At 36.2% G+C, this 24,514-nt stretch overlaps 1 protein-coding gene across 1 annotated transcript in view; it reads right to left on the minus strand.

Annotated features, from left to right (window-relative positions):
• Nucleotides 1-6,855: 6,855 nt before the first annotated feature.
• Myoz2 (myozenin 2) overlaps nt 6,856-24,514 on the minus strand; it is a 30,470-nt gene continuing 12,811 nt past the window's right edge. The window contains exons 4-6 of the mRNA XM_013023777.1: nt 18,980-19,109; nt 16,826-17,009; nt 6,856-7,090 (exon numbers count right to left, since the gene is read on the minus strand). Of these exons, the coding sequence (XP_012879231.1) occupies nt 6,856-7,090; nt 16,826-17,009; nt 18,980-19,109 (549 nt within the window). The remainder of the gene's footprint in view (nt 7,091-16,825; nt 17,010-18,979; nt 19,110-24,514) is intronic.

A 24,514-nucleotide genomic window follows, 5' to 3' on the forward strand; every position in this document is an offset into this window, starting at 1 on the left:
AAGTAATTATTTACTTAAACCAAAAAAAGTTTCATTATGCTTATTATCTTAGTACTGTGGTATTGTCTCAAGCAAGATAATAGCTTATTTGTTTATTATACTCCACCTGAAATAGTTACATCCTGTTGCAGGCTAACAAGAGAACACTTTAGTATCAGAGTATAACACAGGCAAATATACTAATACGATCATTAACCAGAACTTACACAAACATACATATGTGTATCATAAAACAAGATCATATTTCTTTGTCACAATAATTTTAATATGTATTTTAATATAGTGCCAAAGATTTTGATACTTCAAAGTTTTAAACAGATTTTCTGACATTGAGATAAAACTGATTGATATCATGTTTGCATCTCTTTCTATATACTAGAAGTAAGGAATATATTTCTGAAACAAATATGATTTATATACACATTGCTTTATGTTCTAAATAGGTACCAAAACTAGAATGGGCTTCCAGCCAATGGCTGACCTACACAGTGATACTGAATCAGATTTTTGCTGACCAATCCAGACTTGCTAAGTCTCCCTGAGCTAGCAGGAGTATCTAGAATACATCTATGCACTTCCACTTGAGGACTCCTGGCTCTCCCAGGTTTTCTGGACTTTCTATTTCTCTTGCTCATTTAGTTCTATCTTTGCATCTGCTTCTTCTCAGAGCACCTGGCCTGACATATGTAGTGGAGTAATACATGGTGTAAAGCAAAAGTAAAAGCGCAATCACAATACTAGATTAGAAATGTGCTGTGTTCTCTTAAATAAGAATGGTCAGGAAATGAGGAAATGCCATTTGAGCCATGTTGCTATCTGATTTACAAAGCAAAATTAAATTGCTTAAGAAAATATAATGGATTGGCTTGGCTTGTAAATTTCTCACTCCAGAGCTGACACTTTTACTTACAACTGCTTTTACATATTATTTGAGATAGAGATAAAGCAAATGCATTGGGAATATATATTTGTATTACAATCCACATTACACAAATCATTGCAAATATGTGGAAAAAATTAGTCCCCAGGGAGGAAAAAGGCTTCATAAACCGTAAAATGAGACATTTAGCCTTTGGATAGCTGAGGTTGTATTTCCTCTCATCCAGCTTCATTCCAGCTTTAATTTCTCCCAGTTCTTCTTTTATATTTATTTCTCTAGTGAATTGCAGTTTCTTTGCAAATTCTTCAGTCAGCAGTTTTAAAGTAGTGAATGACATTGAATTTATCTTTTTTATTTCCTTCTAACTTTTCATGATCCTATTTCCTGAAACATCTCTATTCCCTAGGTTAGTATTGAATGTGTTTCAAAATACTGCACTGTTCAGATTTATAAACACATTCTTATTTAGATCTGACATACAAAATCTTAAAAGAGCCTTTAAAAAAATTTCTCTTTCTAGGGCTGGGAAGGTGGCTCAGTGGTAGAGCGCTTGCCTTGCATGCATGAGGCCCTGGTTCAATTCCTCAGCACCACATAAGCAAAAAGAAAAAAGCCGGAAGTGGTGCGGTGGCTCAAGTGGTAGAGTGCTAGCCTTGAGCTGAAGAGCTGAGAGATAGTGCCCAGGCCCAGAGTTCAGGCCCCATGACCAGACCCCCCCCAAAAATGAAAAATCTCTTTCCATAGGTACCAAAGCTTTCTGTTAGAATCACATTAGAAGCCCAAGGTAAGATTGTATCTTCCTCTGAAATAAGACTTCAAAACTAACATTTTCTTTTAAGGCTTTGAAAGTCTTGCATGACTTTACTTCTTTTTGTTGTTATTGTTGTTCTGTTCATTTAATATTTTAAAGCTTGGTAATTAAAAAAATCTTTTAAACTTTTACAAAGCGCTTTGATCAGCTAGTTTTGAATAGATTCCCTTGCTTGTTCTTTTGGCAAGCCTGGTGTTTCTCCCCTTTTCATAATAAGTGAATAAATGCTCTTCTTTCTACAGATCAGAGTGAATGGAAGGACTTTTTTTTTTAATAAGAAAAGGAGTATTCAAAGAATTGCTTTCCTAAGCTTAATAAAAAGCAGTTGTGGCTGAAAAACTTATGATGTCATCTAAGTTTTATCTTGCATAGGCAGCAGAGTGAGGAAATTCCAGAATTAACAAGTATGCTGGCACAGCTGTGCCCAGAGTTGAAAAGTTCAAGATGTTCTTTTCACACTCACAACTGGACATTATGCTCCATATTGGAATCTGCAAAAATAATTGGCCCCTTCCATTTCCAAGTTACTAAAACATTTATAAATGACTCTATTTAGAAGATGTAAAATTTTCAATTGATGTAGTGTATTGGTCATTTTGACTAAAAGTTATTGTATATTATTTGGATTGATTTTGTAATAAGCAGTAATTGATTCTTTGAAGTGACAGGTCCTTTCAAATGATTTGCAACATGGAAAATACTTTTAAGAAATGAGTTAAGGAGCTGGGGAGGTGGGGAGGAAAGAGATGGTAGGGGAAAAACAAAAATTGGAAATGGACTCATTACCTTGCTCATGTAACTGTGACCCCCTCTGTACAGTATCTTTACAATAAAAATATTTTAAAAAGAGAAAAAGAAATGAGCTTAGGAAGAAGAGAATTAAAAGCCAAGGATAGCCAGACACTGGTGGTTCATGCCTGAAGTCCTAGCTACTCAGGAGGCTGAGATCTGAGGATTATGGTTCCAACCTAGACAGGAAAGCCTGTGAGATTCTTATCTCTAATTAACCTCCAGAAAACTGGAAGTAGCTCTGTAGCTCAAAGCAGTATAATTAGTCTTGAGTAAAAGTGCTCTCAGGAACAGCACCCAGGCCCTGAGTTAAAGATGCCCCCCCCCCCCCCCCCCCCCCCCCCGCCAAAAAAAGAGCCAATGATAGTCTTTGGATTAACTATTTCTCAATTCAGCTATAGTTATTGTTATCTAAAGGACAGTTGGCTGGCTGATTATCCGTCCTACCATGAGATAAGAGCAAATTGTCTAAAATAAAACTAAATATCATTTCATAACTCAGATATATTTTGAACAATATACTAGAAATTGAGAAAGCATTTTCATTTGAAGGAATAGTTTTGAAAGAATGATTTTAGTATGATATTATACTAGATTATTCCTTTAGGTTTATATTATATATAATTTTATCCCTCAAATGTTCCCTGCCTTTTTTTCTTTTTTCCCCTTTGCAGAAGAATGAAAAGGAATATTACATACATAAGCAGATTGTACAGCATAACAAGCAGAAATTAATGGCTTTAGATGGGATATAATTTTTTTATTTTTCCATCAAAATTAAATATATGCATGTTGTTTATTTTACTTAGTTCAACTTTAACACAGGCTGAACAACTCTATAATTATGTCTATATGTCTTTCAATACTGAAATTATTCATTTACAGCTATACTTGACTGGTATTAAAATAATGGCTAGGGCTGGGAAGGTGGCTCAGTGGTAGAGCGCTTGCCTTGCATGCATGAGGCCCTGGGTTCAATTCCTCAGCACCACTTAAGCAAAAAGAAAAAAGCCGGAAGTGACCCTGTGGCTCAAGTGGTAGAGTGCTAGCCTTGAGCTGAAGAGCTGAGGGACTGTGCCCAGGCCCAGAATTCAGGCCCCACGACCGGACCCAAAATAAATAAATGAATAAATAAATAAAAATAAAATGATGGCTATTTTAAAAATAATGTATTTGATCAAAGTAACATTATCGTCTAAATTTATTATTTGTCTAAATGTGATAAAATGATAGTATTTAACTGAATGTAATGAAATGCAATTATGTGTCCAAATGTAATAGCTTAAGGCTGTTACTTCTGAAAGAGAAGATATCACTGTGAGTTATAATTTAGAGTATGTTTTGAAGCAAGGCTTATTTCAAGTCACATTAGTTTTATGAGCCTCAGTTTTGTAATATGAAGTTTAGATTATTTTAATACCTCCCTAGCAAGATAATTATGGAAGACATACATTATTATAATTATAATATAAATATGTATTATGCATTGTATATTTATATATTACATACTATATACAAGATATGTAGTATAAATACTATATATACTTGTTCGTATATATTTGTTTTTTATTGTGAAAATACTGTATATATTTGTATATAAATATATTTCCTATATATAAATGGGCTTTTATGAAACAATGAGTATAAAGCTTGACATTTAAAAATATATCAACAAATATTATTTTCATTCATTTGCTTTTTAAAAAAAGTCTTCCTATTTTCCCATGTCATGAATAAAAGTGAACATGGATAAACTACCGCAATCTTTCTGTTCTTCAAAAGAAATAATCATATTTCTTCTATTTTGCAAACTTCTGCTGGTTTTCAGGTCAGTGGAAAATCCATTCAAAATTCCTTTTCAATTCTGCAGCAACCAGAGTGAAAGTCTGGCATTTCTAAAAGTGTCAGCTGAGCCTGAATTAGGACATTTCCAGGAAAGGAAGAAATAAGATAGTAAACAGAGTGTTGTTTCATTATTTTATGCTTAATCCTTTAAAAATACACTTTAGATTTTCTTATTCTATATGCTCTTTTATTGGAACATACTGACCTACAGCTACCACATTTAATTGTTGTCCTTTCAATGGTAACACTGATCAGATGATTTAACTATGATTTGAAGCTTGAAATGAGTTGTAATTAAAATGTCAATTTTATTAAAAGCATTAACTCATCTCTAATGCTAACACAGGCTAAATCAGCAAAATAGATAACAGAATATAATTATTGTACATTCTTTCCCTTTGCACATCAGACAGGTAATGTGCCCACATCATAACAAGGTTTTTAGGGAGGCACATGTCATGCAAGCACATGAGGACCCTATCATCATGCTTATGAACTAGAAAATAATCATTTTTTTTTATATTTCTTACTAGTCCTGGGGCTTGAGCTCAGGGCCTGGTGTTCTTTTGCTCAAAGTTAGCACTCTACTACTTGAGCCACAGCTCCACTTCCAGCTTTTGGGGGGTAGTTTATTGGAGATAAGAGCTTTATAGATTTTCCTACCCAGATGTTGAACCCTGATCCTCAGATCTCATCCTCAGATCTCATCTTCCTGAGTAGCGAGGGTTACGGGTGTGAGCTACCAGCAAGGGGCTTATAGTTAAATTTTAAAGATTAAACTGAACAAAATATGATATGATATGATAGGATCCTCCTAAGTACAGTTCAAGGATGGTAACAATATATGTATATATATGTGTGTGTATAAATGTATACAATATGTTGTGTATGTATATGTGTGTGTGTGTGTGTGTGTATATATATATATATGTATATATTTGTTACTTCCTAGAAGGCACATTTTTGTAATGTTAAGATTTTTCTCTAACAAATCCTGAAGATGATTAAAATAATCACTAGTTCCCATGCTACCCAAACAACAGAAATAGTGATGCTTGTTGGGTGCTGGTACCTAATGACTATAATCGCAGCTACTCAGGAGGCTGAGATCTGAATGATGTTCAAAGCCAGCCTGGGCAAGAAGGTCTGTGAGATTTTTATCTCCAATTAACCATCAAAATATGCCTATAAACCTCCAGGTAAACCCTGGGTAGTAAAAGACAAATAATTACACCTGCACATGATAAACAGAAGTCTAAACAGTGAAAAACAAAGAGGATATTCTTAGGAGAGGATCACAAGGGCTCAATAGCTATATGCATAAAATCATATGAAATAATGCTTATTGAAATGAACCCCAAAAATTGGAAGTAAGAGGTTTTTTATTATACTATTCGTGGTTCTTTTTTTTCTTTTCATTTCTTCTTTCCTTTTTTCTTTAGTTTATTCCCTTCTGTACCTGTTTTTTACTTCTGTATGTTTTATTTTGTATGTGTTTATCTGATTTGTGGAGGGAAAAGAGAAGCACAGAAACAGTGGAACAAAGTGTGAAGCAATTTAACAGTGAAACCAACTAGTCACTGTGTTGGAAATGAATTATATAACTTCAGGGTGGGGGCGGGGAGAGAAGTCATAATAGTCTATATTGCTTTTGTTTCAGGTCCTTTTGTTCTTTGTTTTTGGGTTATGTTCTATCACATATGACTTCCTAGTATTTAAGGATTTTGGCAGAAATATTCAGCAAATGAAAGCTCCCAATTCAAATTCATGCTCCTTGTTTTATATATATGTATATATATATATATATATTCCATCTGTTTTATACTTTTTCTTTTCTAAAATGCATATGTAGAGTTAAATTAATACTTTGCATTAGATTTTTTAGAACTTGAATTCTGAGACACACTGATCATTAAAACTACAGTAGTGTATGGTCCCTTACATCATTCTCTCATAATTTTCTTGACTTAATACTAATTGAATATAATAGTGCACTGGAATTAGAATGTTGTCCAGAATTGCCTGTGAGGAAAGAAAAGATGTCATTCAGACATACTGTTTTGTCCTGGCCAACAGAGAGGAAGCAGCCAACTCTTATCTCCATCAATACATTATTCATCATCTTCTATAGCTTTTTCCATTAAATAAAACTCAAAAGTCTATATAGTTTATGTTGTGCTTTGATTCTACATTCTATTTTTTTTAGAACTTACTCTGGAATAACATAAAATGAACCAAAGATGAAAATTCCATCCCTCTGAATTTGCACATCAAATAGGCTAGACTGTTTAAACCAGGTGAAAATAAAGTTACAGATGAATACAAATAAGTCATAAGTTTTAAAAGTAATACTTTAATTGTTCCTTAGTATTTCAACTGAGATTGAAGTCAAATGCCAGAAAAAGGAAACTTCTTTTATTGCTATTGAATCATCACTACTAGTGAAGAATGTAAGTGGCTGTCAATAAGCAGGATAGTGAAAAAGGAACTTTTCTATTGAAAGGTTTCTGTGTAGTGTACAGCTTCCTTTTCAGAGGTCTTCTGATTCTGGCATGGCGGCATCCTCTGCAGGCTCCGAGGTTATCACAATGGGAATATTCTCAGATACCCACCCTTTCGGAGTCCTATTAAAGGACCGTCTTCCAGAAAGAGGATTTGCAAAGGCCATGAACCTGGGATCTGTTAGCAGTAGTAGCTCAAAATCTGGAACTTTGAATTTGACCATTTTGGATGCTTTTTCAAAACCTCCAAATGGGGTAGCAACTCTGTGGGAAATGAAGAGAAAAAAGTAATAACAATATTCAAAATCATTTTCCAGAAAACAGGGGAAAAACTTAGTTCACAGTTCTGTAGGCAAACTATTTGGGCATTCTAAATATGTTTTTCAGTATTTGAGCTTGGGGTCCAAGCCTTGCCATTGAAAGACAATGCCTTTAAGCTAAACCAGGTATTTGATAGCACACTATTTAAAAGTTGTTTTATAATCTTATTTTTGGGTTAAAATATCTCTCACCTGTACACTAAGCTCATCACAAAAATTTCTTACTTCTATGTGTTTGCTAACCACGTTTTTCCTATTTAAGATACTTCCTGATGCCTTTCCTACAAGTGTGTGATCTTTTGGTTCTATCTCCCCACCAGACTATACTTTGTAGCTTAACTCCTGTAGCAATTAAATTAGTTTATAAATGTTTTAGATTTATGATCCTTTTTTCCTTTCACTTATATAAACATGTGAACTTTGATTATTGTCTTTATGTACTGAACTCTCGGTTTCTTGTTTCATTTTTTTCATTTTTGTCATCATTTTTTCTAGTAAGTTCATGTTCTTACGTTACCAGATAATCTTAGTCCATCTAATGAAACCAAATACTAATTATAAATATCTATTATTTTCCTAGATCAAATAAGTAGAAATAAAAAAATGGCCTTTAGGGGCTGGGAAGGTGGCTCAGTGGTAGAGCGCTTGCCTTGCATGCCTGAAGCCCTGGGTTCAATTCCTCAGCACCACATAAGCAAAAAGAAAAAAGCCAGAAATGGCGCTGTGGCTCAAGTGGTAGAGTGCTAGCCTTGAGCTGAAGAGCTGAGGGACAGCACCCAGAGTTCAGGCTCCATGACCGGACCCCCCCCCAAAAAATGGCCTTTATTCTCAAAGAGCTTGCAATGCCTAAGTGTATCTGATCATACAAAATAATATTTATCGAAATAAACTGTAGGAAATGGAAACAAGACGGTATTGCTTTTTGCTGCTTTTGTTTTCTTATTGTCTTGTTTGTTCATCTTTATGTTCTTGGGAGTGTAAGCGGAGGCACAGAAATGGAGGGACAAAGAGTAAACATGCAGCAATGGTACTTGCTGATTCCATGTTGAAAATGAACTATATACTTGTGAGTGGAATGAGAGAGAAAAACTGGGAGGGAAGGGAGGACATCCAAAATGAAATGTACTCTTTGCCCGACTTATGTAACTGTAACCCCTCTGTTTTTGGCATTCTCAGATAAAAAGAATAAAAAAGAACTTGCTATCTTTTGAGAGACAGTATAATTTTTGTCTTTTCCATAGAAAAAACATGCTAAATTATGTGAAAGGGCTCTCTAAGAAAGGAAGCAAACAACACAATAAATATTATAAATGAATCCATATGGAGGATATTCAAGCTTCCAGAGGGGGAAAAAACAAAACATGAGGATCATAATGAGGAGCCAAAGACATGATCTAAGACAACTTTCTTGAGTTGAAGTAGAGATTATAGAGCAAAATGAGTCGACAAATTCTTGTCAATAGTAATTAGGGAAAAAATACTACCTGTGCATTTTTGTTAGAATTTTAATTACCCATATTGGGAATGAGAATGAGAGGAGGGATGGAAAAATTGAGTTGCTATAATCTTTTTCAAAACATTGAATTCTTAAAGGGAGTAGGAAAATGTCAACTGTTAAAGAGGAAAAAAGCTTTGTCTAATTCTTCATGTACCAAGGTTAAAAGAAAGTAGGCATGGTTTAGATTGGTATTCTCTTCCTAAGAGAATGACTTGAATGTGCTCCAGCTAACTGATGGATAACTAATTAACTCAAGTCATACTGTGAAAAAGTACTGGCAGTGACAATAAAAACACTTTAAAATGTGATCATGGGTTGGGAGTCAGTGGTTCATATCTATCATTCTAGCTATTGAGGAACCTGAGATCTGAGGATAAAGATTCAAAGCCCACTAGGTCCAACCAAATCCAAAAGACTCTCTTATCTCCAACTAAGCATCAGAGAGCAGGGTCTGGTGGAAAGGCTCAAGTGGTGGAGTATGAACTGTGACTAGAAAAGCAAAGCAGGAGCCTGAAGCCTTGAGTTCAAGCCACAATACTGGCACTATATTCACAAAGCTAGATACTGCCAAGAAAAAAGGCCTATCTGGTTTAACTATTTATACTACAGAAAAGTACAAATTAGCCAGTATTACCTGGTGGCAGAGTACATGAGTGGAATAAGTAGTTAGAGATTTTATTCTCTTGTGTATAAAAGGTCATAGTCAGAAGTCATAATTTTGTTCTTGAATATAATAATTTAGACAGATTGTTAATGTGTGCATTTAACTAAACAAAAAATGATGTGGAGTAGCCATATATTAAAGGTTCATGCCTCAGGAAGCTGAGGTCTGAGGATTACAGTTCAAAGTCAGTGCAAGCAAGAAAGTCAGTGAGACTCTTCCCTCTAATTAAGCACTTAAAAAAAAGGCAGAGGTACAGTTGTGGTTCAAGTGGTAGATCACTAGCCTTGAGCAAAAATGCTTAGGGATATTGCCTAGGCCCTGAGTTCAAGCCCTAGTATTGCCACAAAAAAAATGGAGGGCTGGGAAGTGGCTTAGTGGTAGAGTGTTTGCCTAGCATGCATGAAGCCCTTGGTTCGATTCCTCAGTGCCACATAAACAGTAAAAGCTAGAAGTAGTGCTGTGGCCCAAGTGGTAGAATGCTAGCCTTGAGCAATAGAAGCTCAGGGACAGTGCCTAGGCCCTGAGTTCAAGCCTCAGGACTAGCAAAAAAATGGTGCAGTGTATAAATAAAAGTAGGATTTCTGTCTTCTGAATGCTCTATGTATTAAAAGAAAATGACAGAAATTATAGAGCAATAGAAAAAGAAAACACAACCGTATAAAAGGTTGGATTCTTGAGTAAGTCTGGCTAGCTTGCCATCTCATTTTCACCTGAGAAATGACTCGACCTGTCAAACACAATCCTATAAACTATATTAATTTTTCACAACAGGTGTTCAATAAGTGCTTACAGGTGCCTGGTCGTGTAGTGGATGCCAAGATCATAGTGTTAAATAAGATGCACAAAGTTGCTGCTGTCTACTTGTATCTGCATCTCGGGAAGATGAATCAATAGCATAACTTACTGAGTAGTGCAATGAGGAAATGTAGAGGAGAGCGAGGAGTTGGGAAGTTCATATGCTCATACCATTGCTGCAGTTTTAGTTCAAGGAAATGAGCACTATTGAAATATAATTGTCTGTAAAATGTCATTTCAGCAGAGCATGAGATGGAACCACTGAATTATCTGATAATCGAGGAAGGCATTGTGGACAAGAAGAACAAAAAGGAAAAAGGCACCAAGGTACAATGGAGTTTTATAAATGGAGTTTTATTAAGAAGGCCAGCATGGCAGGTCCTAGGTGACCCTTAGGAGAGCAGAAGAGAAAGCTGGAGACACAGGGGTTGGAGACACAGGGGCAAGAACTGTAAGTCTTCAGACCCTGATAGCAAGTTTGCACTTAAGTGGTAATAGCATGTTTAGCAGGAAGAACATGTGATCTGATTCTCTTTTTAAACCATCTCTCTCCAGCTGTTGTGTGGAAAACAGCATAGAGGAAGAAAACAGTACAAGTAGAAAGCCCAGTCTAAAAGCACTTACACTAAGCAAAGGAAGAGATCCATCACTTGGTTTCTAACGCTGGAGATGCTAATTAAGAAGTAACTGAGTGCTTTTTGAAGGTGGGGCCCACAGGACTTGGTTAAAGGTATCCAAATACTAGAGGAAGAATGGAATGAAGTTCTTTGATGCTTACTTGAACAACATGGAGTGTACTAAGACATGTCCTTATGTCGAAAAACGAACTTTACAACTGTGGTGGTGAGGGAGATCGGGTGGGGGAAGGTGGGGGGAGGATGGGAAGGGATTGGAAGGGGAAGCAAAGAGGAGGCAACAATGCTTGATAGGAAATGAACTCGTTATCTTGCCCATGTAATTGTAACTCCTTTGTACTGTATTTTCACAATAAAAAATAAAAATTAAAAAAAAAGAAATCGGGCAAAAAATAGACTGGAATAGCAGTTGGTTTGGGTTCCTTTCTGACATTAATTGTCATATGGTTGTTAGTCATACATGTTAGGTTATGTCCTGTGGAAGGCTGAGGCTCAAGGAAAGGTTCAGCACAGAATATCTCATTGGCTTTACCAGCAAGTAGATGCTCATCAAATGGATGGAATGTCAGGAAGTCACAGCCCAGAATGAGTGAGTGTACAGTAAAGAGAAAAAATAGTGTTCTACCATTCAGCGTTTGGAAAGGGAGGATCTAGCGGTGGAAGCTAAGAAGGAGGAGATGGAGACTCCGGAGAGTTAGTGCTCTAAAAAGCAATGAATACAATCTGTGTTTAGGAAAGAAAATAATAACATATTCTGTTGTGAAGCTGAATGAATTTATAACTGAATTCACTATGGAACATAAACATGGGAATATCTGTTTATATTAGAGTGGTTTGAGATGCGTTCAAGAGATAATGAAACATGAGGAAGTATATACAGTGATAAATACCCCTTTGGAGGAGGGAAGAAATATATATATATATATTTTTTTTTCCTGTTGGTCATGGGTTTTGAACTCTGGGCCTGGGCACTGTCCCTGAGCTCTTCAGCTCAAGGGGAGCACTCTACCACCTAAGCCACAGTATCACTTCTGGTTTTCTGGTGGTTTATTGGAGATAAGAGTCTCACCGATGTTCCTGCCCAGGCTGGCTTTGACCCTCAATCCTCAGATCTCAGCCTCCTGAGTAAGCTAGGATTACAGGTATGAGCCATTGGAGCCTAACTCCTTTGAAAATATTTTTGTTTTCAAGAAATTGGATAGAAATACTAGATAGTAAGGAAGTTTAGGAAAAAGGAAGATTTTTATTTAAGAGACATTTAAATTTGTCTCTATACTAAGAGTAAGAACCCAGTAGGGAGAAAGAGAAAAAAAGTGATGAACAAGAGTAGGTGCAATTGTAGGCTAAGTCTGAGAGTGGACAAGAGGGGCTGGGAATAATCGTATTTGTGAGGGCTGATTTTAGGAACTGTTGGGTAACTCATCAGATTTCTGACAAGAAAGTAAAGAGCTTATGGAATCAGCACTCAGTTGGTAACCTTGTTAACAGGAAAACAATTTCGATCTCTTTCAATTTGCTTCCACTCTCACAGAAATAACACCTGCAGCCATCAGCTGATGGTGGAGTGGGGTGGGATTTTGCCCATGTGGGGAAAGAGGAGGTATAGCCTATCTTTAGGAGACTGATGGAGAGAAATGGCTATAGCATGTTCTAAGGTTATCTGATAGTGCTGGATCTGTGATTATCAACTGAAGGTGAGACAGTCAAGAAGCTTTCTTTTCCATTTGGCTCACATTAAGACTGTGAAGAAACAAACAGTATTGGCCAGAGCTGAAACATTAGCAGCTGAGCATAACAGAGAAGCAGGAGAGCCATGAGTATATGTAATGAAATATTGGTGGACTATAGAATCTAAGTAAGGAAGGGGATGATGACCTTTTTAAAAAGAGGTGGCTTTGTTGAGAGGAATGAAGCATTACTCAAAATGTTAAAAAAAAAAAAAGAACTGTAAAGACATAAAGTGTTTGTGAGAGAGTAGAATGCTTGACTTGAGGATTTGGGAGGTGACACAGGTAATATTAAGGATACGTTTTAAGATTAGCCAAGACTAAGATGTAGTTGAGAAAATAATCCTTTAAAGAGGTTGTAACTTGAAAGAGCAAAGTTTGTTGGATAATTTGCATGGGTAGTGAGGCCACCAAAAATCAAGAACAGGAAAATTACAAGAGAGGGAGGCAGTAAAGAAGATGTTAAAATGTTTGGTAGAGGTCTGGCTCAGTTATAGAGTGCTAACCAATGAGTGAAAGTGTCAGGTACAAGGTAAATCTGGTCCCTGACCAAAAAAAGAAAGAAAGAAAAGAGAAATCTTTGGTGAGTGAGGGAATGTGCACAGTGGCCTCAACCATGGCGGTGACAGACATGCTATGCCATATTATTAAAGCCAATTTTTCTTGACTATGGTATTTTCCCCTCTCTGAAGAGCTAGATAATACATCATGTTCTATTGTACCTCTTCTCAAAATGGTTGACTTTATCCTTTGTGTCCTAACTTGCTGGGGAGAATTTGGAGAACAGATCGTAAGGTAGTTCCAACAACCTTGTCCTGATCACTATTTCAGCAATCATGTTAGCACGGACTTCTGTCCAGGAAGGAAACCCACTTTTCTAGAAATAAGAGATCAATTGGAAAAAAGAAAGGCCTTTACCAAATTAGACAGCATTCAGGTATTTTAGGATTATTAACCTTCAGAAAGCATTGTACTGGGGGAGGGCTAATAGTTATCATATGGATGCTATGCACCAGACACTGCTTCAAGTGCTTGTCACACTCTTGGTATCAATACCACTTGAGGAGCTCCTTAAAGTGTGGTTGCTAATATAGTCAGCCTGGGTAGCCCCTAGCATTCTGCATTTCTGGCGAGTTTCCAGGTGGTACAGATGCTGTTGATTTGCAGCCATACTTTGATCTACCAAAGGCTTCACATGAGTATCTTATTAAATCTGCACAGAAACCTTTCTGAGTTGATTTTATTCATACCCCATTTGACAGAGATAAGCTAAATGACTTGCCCGAAGTCATGTACCCATTAATTTAGGGAACCATGATTTGAACCTTGGTATCCAGACTTGCTGGAATTCTACTTTGCTAGTCACTTGCACACCCCCCACAAAAGAATTCTTACAATTTTTCAAACTTAACCCTACTAGGCAAATGCTCTACTACTGAACTAGATCACCAGACCTCTCAAACCACTTCCTAGGTTCAGAAGTGTATTTTAGAATCTCAGCCTACACGGACTATGTGTTTATATCATATCCAACCACTCAATCTCATATGGTTGCTGTCAGACTCCTAACAAGATCATCTAATTCAGTGTTCCACATTTTGTTTTCTGATTTAATGATGATAAACATCTGACTCAAATTAGATGCAGTACATAAGGAAATGTCTTATTCTTAGATGTTTAAGATAGGCAAGGGAATGTTTTATCACATTAAGATATTTGCTATTGTATGACAATAGATTGTTCATTTGCTGGTTCATTCATTATTCAGTCTGTCTAGATATTCTGCTAAGTGAATACCAAGGAAAAGACTGCACAGTATTTTAATCTCCAATGAGCTGACTAGCAAAGAGTGAGCAGGGGACAGGGAGAGGTATATGACATAAATTAGTTACTGTAACAGAAGAATGGCCTGAGGGCAGAGAAGCCTTATGCAAAACAGAAAAAACAAAAACAAAAACCCACTTCCTTAAATTTAGAGTTCTAGACCAAGACCAGCATTATAAGCCTTAGGGATCAGTACAAAACAGAAAAATAATACGCCTCATTAGAAAATTAGTAAGAATTGGAGGTTAGGATTGTGGCTCAATGGGCAGAGAGACTGCCAAAAACACCCAAGGCACTGGGTTCAGGCCTCAAAATGGAAAATAATATTATAGTCACTTAAATTTGAAAATAATTTGAAATGTGAAGATAAGGACAGTATAACACTAAACCAACTGTGTGTCTCTTTTCAAGGGGATCTTGACAGGTGGCACACCTATCACTGGGGTTTTTTAACAAAGGAATAGAGTCACCCATTAGATCCAAGATGCCAAAGAAGAACATTTCTAGATTCAAGCTGAATCTGATTCCCGAAATAAATTTTATTCATGTATTTATTTTCTGATCTAACTCAAAGAAGAAAGTTCCTCTGTACTCAGATTGACTGTTGGGGTTTTATATTTAGTGAGCTGCTTTCCTTCTTCTTAGCCAGTTCTGTGGGTTTTTTCTCCCCACTCTGGATGAATTAGTGGGTCATTTTCTACCCTTGTAAACATCAGAATTCTCCTTCTGTCCCATCATTGGTCTCCTACCTTTTAGCACAGAGCCAGTGAAAAGTTGCTCTTTGGAAAGCAGGATTTTCTTTTCTTTTCTTTGGCAACACTGAGACTACATCCTGTTTATTTGAAATTTATTGCCTTCTACATACAAATGAAAGGGAATCCTTTAGCATTCAAAGTGAGAGGCTTCCTGTAAGATTTTAAAGATCTATGAAAATAGTTTCAAGTCCTTCTCAAAGGTACTAAAGTAAAATTTTGCCATGAAATACCCTATCCGAATACCCTATTCAAAGATACTTGCATCTCTATAATTCCACGAGTAATTCTGTAGAAATAGGTATGATTAAAAGTCCTTTACACTTTGTCATCTGTGTTGTGAATAATAGGTATGTTTCATTCACCCGCACTGTTAATAGATGCTTCCTTGTTTATGTTGATTAGAGAATAGTGGAGTTAGGTTCCTAAAAATTATTATTAGCACTGAACACATAATACAATCATAATAATAGCTAACTATTCTGTTGGGTAGGAGGGTCGCATAGAAGTTCTACAAAATAGCTACTGTGTATAGATATAAAGATATCTAATCATAAAATTAATTATACCAATGAGAAAAATGTAAAGCAGAGCTGGAAATCTCTTTGCTCCAAGTTTACTTTTTCTTACATGTTCCACAAGTTTGAATGCTGCATAACATTTGACTATAGTCAAGAGAGTACAAGAATACAAAGTTGTATTCAGCTATTTTGAGATTGTGAATATACTTAGGATCCAATCTTCATCCATTTTATCACCACTGGATGTAGTCAGACTGCATCCTGCTCCCTATGCTATATTGATAGGTAATCATTATGTATCATAACATGGGAATACAAATGAATCTATTACCATGTTTTTATTTAACTTTTACTTTTAAGAAATATTTTCACTAGACGTTTCCAGCTGAAGTCATGGAATGGCCACTAGGCACCTCCATTTTAGAGGTTCTTATAATCCTATTTTGAGTCTTCCTAAGCTAGAAACTGCTAGAAAATTTTGCTCAGCTTCTCAGCCTCTTAGATTTTACCAGTGACCAGCAGTACTTAGAGGGGAGAAGCACCAAATGTTGGGTTTCCATCTCTAGAGTTCTCTTTTTTCCAGGATGTTGGCCTTCAAGAATACACTTTCTTGATAGCTTTTCAATCATTTAAAAAAATTGTTTGTATCTGGCCACTAGTGGCTCACATCTTTAATCCTAGTTACTCAGGAATCTGAGATCTCAGGATCACCCATCTGAAGCCAGCTGAGGCTGGAAAGTCTGTGAAATTATCTCCAATTAAGTACCAAAACTGGAAGTAGAGCTGCTGTTGAAGTGATTGAGGGGTAGCCTTGAGGAAGGGGCAGTGCCCATGGCCAGAGTTCAAGATCTAGAACTCACGTACACACACACAAAGTTTGCTTATGCAAGCTTTTCTAGTTCTTAGGAAATTAGTTCCACACTAGAATTTAAAAAATTACATATATAACATTTTATACTCTCATTTGCAAACATGTAATCCAGAAGATAGAATCACACTGTATAATTGTTCAGTAACAACATGCCCTTAATAAACAAAGCCTTAGGCATTGTGTGCTCTCGCACATATATTTTCAGCAATTGTTACCATTTGTGTTTAATCATGTGTGATCCACTGAATCCCCGCTCTTAATTTTCTGAAAATCTACTTTCTGAAAATAAAAGACAAATGTTTATTTTTTCCTACCAGGAGATTCATTCCTCTATGTGCGGGAAACATCTTAGCATCACATGCCAACAGTGTCACCTCAGATGCCTGAATTACCTGTTGAAGCTCCTGTAATCGGGTAGTTCTGCCTTTCCCTCAGGCTTGAAAAGTTTAGGGTACAAAGCCTCCAAGAGCTCCGGGTCATCACTGATGGCCTGTTCCCAGGGGGACTGGTAGTACTTAGGGACAGCGGTGGTGTTGAATCTTTCAGGGGGAATTTCCTTCAGGGGCCCAGAATATCCTTTGGAGAAATAGCACAAACAGTTTGTTGTCAACAAACACAATGTCCTAGAGTTGCTAAATGCCACCAACCAGTCCCGTGTGTCCAATTTTCCATGCTGGGATAAATTGATGAGTAATTAACCTTTTTTATGACCCTTCACACAACAGTAGTCTGAAAGTGTTGGATATTTAAACTCCTGTAAGCTGCTGGAATTCTAAAAAGAAGTCACTCTTCTTGATGTTTAATTTTTCTCTTCTTTTCTTTCTTTTTTTTGGGGGGGGGGAGGAGGCAGTTATGGGGCTAAGACTGAGCTTTCCTGCTCAAGGCTAGTGCTCTATCACTTGAGCCACAGCACAACTTCTGGTTTTCTGGTGGTTAATTGGAGCTAAAATTCTAAAGACCTTTCCTGCCCCAGCTGGCTTTGAACTGCCATCCTCAGATCTCCATATCCTGACTAGCTGGAATTACAAGCTTGAGCCATCAGTACCTGGCAATGTTTAATTTTTCTGAATAATACATTATTTTCCCCTTGAATCTCTATCTGTCATCTATCATTTATCCTTCTATCATCTGTCATCATCTATTTAGAATCTATTATCTTTCTATCTGTTTGTGTAAAACTATTCATTTAATTTTTTGGAAAAAAAAGGTGTCCCTTATATTCACTTACGTTAGACTTGAAACTTTGTAACTAATTTAATTAAAAACAGAATGCTGATTATATGTGAGGCTACACAAAAATAACAACAAAAATAGAATCTTCCTCCTCTTAAAGCTTATTCTTCAGAAGTAATATTTGGGTCAAAGCTAGATTAACTATTTGAATGGCCTATAAAATATCTCTGCTTCAAAATGCAAACTGTCTTATTGAGATCCTAGCCTTCTCCATGCCTCCACCCTATATTTACTTTGTACCTCTGTATATATATATACTTTAACCTAGATTTTCTGTTTCTGGTCTCACCACTCTGATTTGTTATTCTTAAAAATAACTAAAAACTTTGGGGAGCATCATATAAAAACCACACAAATTTCTGGAATGACTTTTAAATCATTTTCAGGAGGCTGAGATCTGAGGAGTGAGGTTTGAAACCAGCTCAGGCAGACAAATCTGAGAGACTCTTGTCCTCAGTTAACCAGCAAAAAGCCAGAAGTGGAGGTGTGGCTCAAGTAACAGCCTTGAGGGAAAATGCTGGGCAAGAACACACATTCTTGAGATCAAGCCTTGGTACTGACACCAACACAACACATTACTGTCTAAATAGCTGGCAGAGTGATTTCATATGTCAGTATGATATTATTATTATTACTTAGAAATATTCCTAAATGAAGATTTGATTTCTTCTTATGACAATGAAAAAAATCCTCATCTGTTTCTCCTCCTCCTCCTCTTCTTCCTTCTTCTCCTCCTCCTCTTTCTCTCCTTCCTCTACTCCTCTTTGTTTGAGAAAATGCCTTGTTAGATAACCCACATCCATCTCAGACTCACTATGTAATTCAAGCTGACTTCAAACTCACTCAATCCTTAGGCCCTACCTATGTTAACAAGTGCTAGGATTAAAGGCATAAGCCATTATGCCTTTAATACATATTCTTTTCTTTCTTTCTTTCTTTTTTGTTAGTTGTGGGGCTTGAACTTAGGGCCTGGGCGCTATCCCTGAACCTCTTTGTCCTCAAAGCTAGTGCTCTACCACTTGAGCCACAGCACCACTTCTGTTTTTTAAGTAGTTATTTGGAGATAAGAGTCTCATGGGGACTTTTCTGCCTAGGCTGGCTTCAAACCATGATCCTCAGAAGAAAAGAAAGAAAAGAAAAGTGGAGCTGTGGCTCAAGTGGTAGAGTACTAGCCTTGAGCAAGAAAGTTCAGAGATAGTGCCAGGACCTTGAGTTCAAGCCCCAGGACAACACACACACACACACGTCACTTAAGAGAGTTTCAAATGAGTGTACACCGATCTTACTGTTGTATTTGTAAGGGGATTGCTTACCTGGTGCAATGCTCTCTGGATTTGGAGGGCTTCGTGGATCTGGGGTGTTGGGGGGAGTCAGGGGTGCTTGCTGTAAAGCAGCTTCCATGGGACTGCCATCCAGTTTCCCATTCTGCATAGCAATATTGTGCTGTATTTGGTTTTTTTAAAAAAAAGGAAAACCTTTGCTGAAAACTCCATTATGCTAGGCAAACTAACAGGAGCCATATATTTAATATTCTATCTAAATTAGAAATGCAATGCCATTATAATGTTTCACAAGGTCACTATAGTTTACCTGGTAAACTATAGTTTACAAGGTAGAACACTTTGATAAACACTCTTCTGATGTCAGTCTGTCTTGGCACAACCTACTGAATCATAGTTGACACCAAATAATTGAGCATGAATATATCAGGGCCTGCAGCTAGGGCTTCATGCAGTTAATTAATTTTCTATATACAACATCCTTATGAGAAGAATACGTTTAACCTTTAAACCTTTTTAATCTCATAATGTGAAGCACGTTGGATAAATATTTGGCTTAAGGATTCTTCAATTAGCCTTGTGTTTTATAGTTCATATATATACAAACATATCTGTGTGTATATATATATATGAATCTAAAACATATATGTGTGTTTCAAATGGATTGTATTCTATGTATCAGTTCCCCCAAACAAATAGAAAAACCATTTGCATTTTAAGTTGCATAGACTTACAGAAGGAAAACTGTGATTTTTTTTTAGGAAAAACTAAAAGGAGTCATTTATCTTTTACATTTTAATTTCATTCTTTGTGATTTTTGTTAATTTGTTTATTTGGCCCTAGGGTTTTAACTCAGGCCTCATGCTTGCTTGGCTGGTGCTCTACCTCTTAAATCATATCTGCAGCTCAGCTTTCTTGCTAGTTAATTGGAGAAGTAGTCTCTGACTTTTCTGCCTGGTCTGGCTTTGAACCATGTTCCACAGGTTTCAGCTTCCTAAGAAGCTAGAATTATAGGCTTGAGCCACTGGTGCCCAATTGTCTTTTAAGTCCTGATCACATTTGTTTTACTATTATAACTTAGAATTTGTTCTATAGTAATCCTATATACTACCTTGAAAACATTAATTTTACATTTTAAGAGAAAAAAGTAAACATTGCCATAGATTATGTCCTCAGAAAAATATTACCCTACTTACATATAAAAAAATAAGTATTTTAAAGAGAAGTGCCTAAGATCAAATTCAGAAAAAAACTCAGTGGAAAGCTAAGCAAAGAGATACCAATATTGGCTTATTCTGCTGGATGATATATTAGGAAATTAGTATATATTTAAGAATATTTAGGGAATATTTAATACCATGTTTTTTCACATATACACTTACTAGGCTTTGTGGCAATATATATATATATATATATATTTATTTATTTATATATTTATTTATTTATTTTTGGTCCGATTGTGGGGCCTGAACTCTGGGCCTGGGCACTGTCCCTCAGCTCTTCAGCTCAAGGCTAGCGCTCTACCACTTGAGCCACAGAGCCACTTCCGGCTTTTTTCTCTTTGCTTATGTGGTGCTGAGGAATGGAACCCAGGGCCTCAGGCATGCAAGGCAAGCGCTCTACCACTGAGCCACCTTCCCAGCCCCAAAATATATTTTTACATTCATTTTTCAGAATTAAAATACTCCAATTTTATAGAACTTTGATAATAAAAGTGTTTTGTACATAATTCAAATACCAGAAATAAAGAATATAATTAAGATCCTTATCTGATATCATAAGAAGAAAGTAAAATTGGCACTTATTTTCATACTCCACCTGTCATTTTCACGTATGTTAGTCTCTGAGGCATACAAATAAAAATCTACTTTTAAATCACTACTATAATTTAATTCTTTATTCTTTTCCCAGCTGTATCAGAGCCCTCATTTATTCTGCAGATAATGACAATGATAAAATGCAGTTATCACATATAAATTACATTTGTGCAATAGTCCATCTGACTATTTTCAAGAAATAGCTTTATTAAACAAAAAGACTTACTCTGTTAGGAGAACTCAGACAGATTTATTTTGGGAAGGCCTTTCTTTCCTCAAAGCAACCTCTGCCTGAGGGTCAAACTTATGGGAACTTGAACCTAAATGACTGTGAATAAAACCTAAATGTTTTAGCCTTCCTCTCAGATCTACATGTCTAGCCTCGTCTGCCATCAGTTTCTGAAGATGTAACCTAAGTTTCAAACTAAATCATGTATGTAGGACTTACTTTTTTTAGAAAAATCACATACGCTTCCTGCCTTTCATACTTTAAGCAAAGAAGTTCCCCAGGAAAACTCCTCCTTTCACTCATTATCACAGGATCATCAACCTTCTATTCATTTCTTACCACTTTAAGTCCATCTAGTGCCTCTGAGTAGAACATGACTTTAATCTTTAGAAATACTTTCTTGTTGCCTATTGAATAACATGCAAACTAATGTGCAGTAATCACTGATTTGTGCACATCCGTCCTGGGACTTGAACTCAGAGCCTAGGCACTGCCCCAGAGCTTTTGTGCTCAAGGATAGCACTCTTAACAGTTGAGTCATAACTCTAGTTCTGTATTTTTGGTCATTAATTGGAGAAAAGAGCTTCACAGACTTTCTGTCCTGGGCTGGCTTTGAACTGTGATCCTCAGATCTCAGCCTCCTGAGTAGCTAGGCATGAGCCATGTGCTTATCAGTACATTTCTACCAACCAGTTTCCTGTTTCTGGGGCAGGTTCTACTCATTCCTGCTTCACAGCTTTGAATGGCTTCCCTCTGTTCTTTCTCAAACCAAATCCTAGATTTCTAGGGTTTGTACGTATCTTAAAATCTCCTTTTCAACTTCCTCTGCCAGAATTGTCTCCATATTTCATATAAACACAACATGTGAATGTTTGTTCTTCTTAGCTAGAATTTTACTTAATTAACGTCATTTGGGGTCCCCAACTAGATTTTAAGCTGGTTTAAATGTAGTTGGGCATTATCATATCATACCATTTTTCCTTAGATAGGACACTTAAAAACAACTTCTAATAATGGTTTCTAAAGATAAAGCATTTTATAAGTGCACATATTTCACTTAATGCTTTTACATTTTGCATTTAGTTTTTATCTTGAGTATTCAACTTCATTGACAAGATCAGTGTTGTTCTGACTTTTTTTTTTAACTTCTGAGCCTACGCGACTTCTTTAAAAGATAGAAAATTCCTGTAAACTTTGACTGTAAATAAAACATGGGTTGAGATAAACATAGGAAGTTCTGGTATGTAATGGATAAATATTTATCTTTTCTACATTGGTAGAATGTATCCTTGAAATAAATTTCACCAGACCTACAAAACATTCCACCTACATTAATTTTTAAGAATGGTACTATCAGTCATCTGAAACCTTTTCCTAGAGATTAATGACAAACAGGAAAATCAACTCTTTTCATTAGCTATTATACAGAGACACCCACTAGCTCTATTATCCTTGTTAACTATGAAACAAAGCCTGGAATTACAGTATTTTACCTGTCTGTGATCAACTTCAGAAAATTTGGAAAGGGCAAATGGAAATGTATTTTCTTTTATCTTTGTTATCTCTAAAGAAAATAAAAATAGAATGACATCTTACAGGTTGTAATCATGTAAATTAGAACCATAATATTTTATATGATTTCCGTTGAAATATCCATAGAAATAGAATTGTTTTGTTTTGGTATACTTTATGCCATATACATGGAAGTTATGTTTTGAATAAACCATATGTTCAGACTCCCAAGGTTTGAACTTATTTCAGATTCTGTGTATATGTATATATGTATGTGTGTGTGTGTGTGTGTGTGTGCACATGTGTGTGTACATATGCATATACCTGTGCTAGTACTGGTGTTTGAACTCAGGCCCTTGGTATTTTCCTTTAAGCTTTCTCCCTCAAGTCTGGGGCTCTACCACTTAAGCCACACCTACACTTCTGGCCAGAATTATTTTTTTATGGAAACTTGTCCTTTTATCCAATATTATATATTTTATAGTGTTTTCAAGAAGTTCAATGTCTTTTTGCAGTGGTCGACAGAGAGAGTTTTGAGTTATTATTAATTCTTCTTTTTTTCTTATGATTGTTTATTTTCTTCAGCTTTTTTTGACCTTTTATCTAAGAAATAAGTCATTTCATCTTGTAGGACTTCAGAATTGGCTCATGTAGCAAGCGATGCTTTTTGTTTTTTTAAAGAATAAACATTTCCTCTCATTGTTTGGGTCATAGAAAGTATACTATGTGGCTTGTATTTGCCAGTCTCCTCAAGTAGTAAAGTAAGCTCAAAGTTATGTAGTTGCTGTTTTTAGAAGGACACTTGTCAGGTGAACAAATGGCATTGATTGCTAGAGATTTAGGTTTTCATTTGTTTTTTTTCCTAACCATTATAATAAAAAAAGAAATATATAAAAATAAGTTAAATCATTATTTTGACAATAGTTACAACTCAAAAGAAGCAGTTTAAAGCATGATCCAGGATGTAATCAATGAATTAGGTATATATAACATAAATCATATAAAGAGGATGCAAGAACTAGTCTGTAAGTTAACATCTGCATTTTATCTTTCTTTCTTTTTTTTTTTTTTTTGGTTGGTCATGGGGCTTGAACTCTGGGTTGGGCCCTGTCCCTGCACTCTTCAGCTAAAGGCAAGTGCTCTACCACTTGAGCCACAGCGCCACTTCAGTTTTCTAGTGGTTTATTGGAGATGAGTCTCATGGACTTTCCTGCCCGGGCTGGCTTTGAACCGCAATCCTCAGATCTCAGCCTCTTGAGTAGCTAGGATTACAGGCATGAGCCACCAGTGCCCGGCTTGTATGTTATCTTTCAATGTTAGTCTTTTCTATGCTAGACAAATGCTGTATTTACTCATCTTTGAACTTACAACATACTACCCAGAATATAATGATGCATACTTGCAAAATGTACAAATGAATTGATGTATATAAACTTGATAAAATATTACCTTTAAAAAAATCCTGTCATTCGCTTCTTCAGTAAATGGTGGTGGCAAAATTGGTTAAACACCTGTAGAAAACTAAAGCTAGATCCTTGTATATCACCCTGTGCCAGAATCAACTCCAAATGGATCAAAGACCTCGAAGTCAAAGCAGACACCCTGAAAACATTACAGGAAGGGATAGGAGAAACCCTAGGTCTCCTTGGCACAGGCTGAAATTTTCTTAATAGAGACCCAGAAACACAACAAATCAAATAAATGTTGAACAAAAGAGATTGCATGAAACTGCAGAGCTTCTGCGTGGCAAAGGACATAGCTAGCAAGATCAACAGAAAGCCTACAGATTAGGAGAAGATCTTCACTTGCCATTCAATGGACAAGTGTCTCATATCTAAAATATACTTGGAACTCAAAAAACTAAATCCCCCAACAACAAATCGTTAAAGAAACAACTGCCCGATAAATAAGTGAGTTAAATACTTAAAGAGAGACGACTTCTCTGAAGAAGAAATAAGAATGGCCAATAGACAAATGAAGAAATGCTCAACTTCTCTAGCCATAAAAGAA

The sequence above is a fragment of the Dipodomys ordii genome, unplaced genomic scaffold, assembly GCF_000151885.1.
Source record: "Dipodomys ordii isolate 6190 unplaced genomic scaffold, Dord_2.0 Scaffold70, whole genome shotgun sequence".
NCBI classification, from domain to species: Eukaryota; Metazoa; Chordata; class Mammalia; order Rodentia; family Heteromyidae; genus Dipodomys; species Dipodomys ordii.